Genomic DNA, 3944 nt, shown 5'->3' on the forward strand with positions numbered 1-3944 from the left:
AAGACCTGTTGTCCTTAGCATTCAAGTAATTGTTATGGATGATAATGATGATGATGATGATGATGATATTGAAATTATTTGTTTGCTGACTATTTCACCTCTAGATTTTGAGCTCTTTGTTCCCAGCACCTAGAATTATGCCTGGCCCAAAGCAGATGCTCTTAAATATCTATTTACCTGACCTGAATTAATATGGCACTGACTTAGTCACTGCTATAATATGCTAGCCACCAACACAGGAGTAGGTCAGAGCTCATCAGGCAGGAAGCATCCCTGCAACAACAGACGAGGGGGCTGGATTACTGAGAGCTCTTAGAGAGATGGATATTTGGGAGGTTCATAAGTATTTTAGATACAGTGCTAATAAAACTGTACTGCTCAGTTGCCTACAAGTTTTTTTTACTGGTCCAGATCAAATTGTGGTTTGAGGAACACTTCAAAGTCTGAGGAGTGTTAAAGAAACAATGATGAATGCTTGTTAATAGTATCGATACTTGTTAAAGCATGGCAAAACAGACTTTATTCAGGACTATCTCAGTAGGTATAGGGACCACTGCCATGGGATTTTGCAGTGAGAGACAGAAATTGGGCTCAGCTCCAAATACAGCAGGAACAAGTGGGAATTTTTAGCCAAGGAGAGGGTGGAGGTCAGTGGATAGGAAATTATTAAGAAGAAACATCGGGTGTCAAGAGGATTCTGACTAAACGGACCTAACAGAATTCTTGCTGAAGAGGAATCAGGGTGACAGGGTAATCAGACATTACCTGGGGATAGTGGAGGATGAGGAACCTCATCAAATATTGAGTATGATCAAATATTGAGGAGGAGGGTTTTTGCTAAACTGACTTAGCAGGGCTCTTTGCTGAAACTGAATTTTATAAGCAAATATACAGATGGGCCTAGGAGAAGGTTCAGGTGCCTGACTAAAGTTTGGAAAACCTGAGAATCTTTGTCAGGAGAGATTTAACCTTTCCATTAAAAAAAAAAAAAAAGCAGGACTTAGGGTTCTGTGAGCAGTCTCAGCAACAAGTTAATGCCTTTGCTACAGGCAATGAAGAATGAACAGAAGAGGGGAGGCTCAGTTGGAACTCTCATTCAACTTGGCCATGGGGCACAGGGGCCTACTCGCTGCCGCAGATGTACAAAAGGATCAACCAACTGTCGAGACCTTGGCACTGGAGGGGTCAAGGTGGCCAGGGCTTGTTCTCTAGGCAGGTGTCACTAGAGCTGTCCTCTTGGCTGCCACATGCCCCAAGAGATGCTTTATTTTCTGTTGTTGCTTTTTTCTGTTAGTTTTCATTTGTTTTGTCTCCTTGTGTGCCTTATTTTTTTTTTAGTGTTTGCCAGATGTTGTGTTTGCAAAATAATTTGTAGAATGGATTTAGAGATGGGTGATGTTACCTTCCTCTGAGTGGATCAATGTTTGCTTCTGTGAGACATTTGGAAGTACGAAAACTCTAGCATCACCTCAATTCAATTTCAGGGCTTGAGAAGAGGTGAAGCTGAACTACAGCATCTGTAAATGCCTGTTTCCTTCTGATTTGCCCTTATTCCTATGGTGGTGCCCTTCGAGAGTCCATCCCAAAGGGAAAACATTTAGTGAGGGCCTTTCTTTTTTTTTGAGATGGAGTTTTTTTCTTGTCACCCAGGCTGGAATACAATGGTGCAATCTTGGCTCACTGCAACCTCCACCTCCTGGGTTCAAGCAATTCTCCTGCCTCAGCCTCCCGAGTAGCTGGGATTATATTATTGTATTTTTAGTAGAAACAGGGTTTCCTCATGTTGGTCAGGCTGGTCTTGAACTCCTGACCTCAGGTGATCCACCTGCTTTGGCCTCCCAAACTACTGGGATTTCAGGCATGAGCCAACTGCACCCAGCCAAGGGGCCTTTCAAGGTGAGTTTTTTACATCAAAACCTACTCCCCATCTCTATGAGGCTGTCAGTAATGCTTTCCAGCCTCTCCATGGCTCCCTCCAGAAGCTGCAAATGCTTGAGTTGAATTGCAGCCACAAGTTCTGGACTTGTATCTCTGGATCCTTGTTTTTCCCCAGAATCATAACCCTATATTCCTCATTGTATTATAACTTCTCCAATGCTTTACACAGATGTTTTATATATATTTTCCAGTTTGTCTATTGTCATCTGCAAGACAGTCCAAATTAGCCTGTTTCTTCTTACTGGAAGCAGAAGTTAAATATTGATCTCTACTACATTGTTCCTAAAACCCCACAGAGATTAAGAATCATCAGCGCGATTCCCCAGTTGCTCCGCAGGGCAACAAGGATTTGTGCCTGGCCTTCTAGGCACTTTTGGAGTAAGAGAATGCTGAGGTTGACCTCTCGGTTCCTCCAGGTGACAGAGCAGATGCACCATGAACAGGTCCAATGAGACCTCCCCTGTAATGGGGTTCATCCTCCTGGGCCTCTCTGCCCATCCAAAGCTGGAGAGGACGTTCTTCGTGCTCATCCTGCTGATGTACCTGGTGATCCTGCTGGGCAATGGGGTCCTCATCCTGGTGACTATCCTTGACTCCCGCCTGCACACGCCCATGTACTTCTTCCTGGGGAACCTCTCCTTCCTGGACATCTGCTACACAACCTCCTCGGTCCCCCTCATCCTTGACAGCTTCCTGACCCCCAGAAAAACCATCTCCTTCTCAGCCTGCGCAGTGCAGATGTTCCTCTCCTTTGCCATGGGAGCCACAGAGTGTGTGCTCCTGGGCATGATGGCGTTTGATCGCTACGTGGCCATCTGCAACCCCCTTAGGTACCCTGTGGTCATGAGCAAGGCTGCCTATGTGCCCATGGCTGCCAGCTCCTGGGCAGCTGGTATCACCAACTCTGTGGTACAGACATCCCTAGCAATGCGACTGCCCTTCTGTGGGGACAGTGTCATCAACCATTTCACCTGTGAGATCCTGGCAGTTCTAAAGTTGGCCTGTGCTGACATCTCCATCAATGTGGTCAGCATGGTTGTGGCCAACATGATCTTCCTTGCACTCCCAGTCCTGTTTATTTTTGTCTCCTATGTCTTCATCCTTGCTACCATCCTGAGGATCCCCTCAGCAGAGGGGAGGAGAAAGGCCTTCTCCACCTGCTCTGCCCACCTCACAGTTGTGGTCATCTTCTATGGGACCATCCTCTTCATGTATGGGAAGCCCAGGTCTAAGGACCCGCTGGGGGCAGACAAACAAGACCTTGCAGACAAACTCATCTCCCTCTTCTATGGGGTGGTGACCCCCATGCTCAACCCCATCATCTACAGCCTGAGGAACAAGGACGTGAAGGCCGCTGTGAGGAACCTGGTGGCTCAAAAACACCTAACAGAGTGACTGTCACAGATTCCCAGACTGCTCAAATGCATACCCTCCAAATGCCTCATTGTTCTCTTGTGGAAATGGTAACCAGGGAGGACCTTAGACTGTCAATGGAAAGAGAGCCCTAAAATTTCTGAGGCTCCTGGTCAATTTGATGGCTTCACACAGAACCATACTGTATCATATCATAGCTATATTATACTGACTAAATCTTAAATTCTTTGATACCATAATTTGATGAATATCCATAAGAGTTATACAGGTGGTCAAAAGAGACAAACAAAAAAATCTAGTGGTACTGGGATCTCGGAGGATAAAGGATATGGTTTGGCTCTGTGTCCCTGCCCAAATCTCCTGTCGAATTGAAATCCCCAGTGTTGGAGGAGAGGCTTGGTAAGAGGTGGTTGGATCATGGAGGCAGATTTCCCCCTTGCTATTGTCACGATAGTGAGTCAGTTCCCATGAGATCTGGTTGTTTAAAAGTGTGTAGCACCTTCCGCTTCACCCTCTTCCTCCTACTCCAGCCATGTAGGACGTGCCTGCTTCCTCTTCATCTTCTGCTGTGATTATAAGTTTCCTGAGGCCTCTCTAGCCTTGCTTCCTGTACAACCAGAGGAACCACGAGC

General features: G+C 46.1%; 1 protein-coding gene across 1 annotated transcript; it reads left to right on the forward strand.

The window, feature by feature from the left end:
- The first annotated feature begins 2230 nt into the window (after window positions 1-2230).
- On the forward strand, window positions 2231-3413 carry LOC108314312 (olfactory receptor 13C7-like). Its single transcript, XM_017543231.2, has one exon. It carries the CDS (start codon window positions 2374-2376, stop codon window positions 3331-3333), a length of 960 nt encoding a protein of 319 aa, XP_017398720.1. The 5' UTR covers window positions 2231-2373; the 3' UTR covers window positions 3334-3413.
- The last annotated feature ends 531 nt before the right edge of the window (window positions 3414-3944 follow it).

Source organism: Cebus imitator, unplaced genomic scaffold, assembly GCF_001604975.1.
Source record: "Cebus imitator isolate Cc_AM_T3 unplaced genomic scaffold, Cebus_imitator-1.0 Scaffold149, whole genome shotgun sequence".
Taxonomy (NCBI): Eukaryota; Metazoa; Chordata; class Mammalia; order Primates; family Cebidae; genus Cebus; species Cebus imitator.

Excerpts from the sequence above, each read along its gene's own strand:
- LOC108314312 (XM_017543231.2), top strand. The coding sequence starts at position 2,374 with ATGAACAGGTCCAATGAGACCTCCCCTGTAATGGGGTTCATCCTCCTG.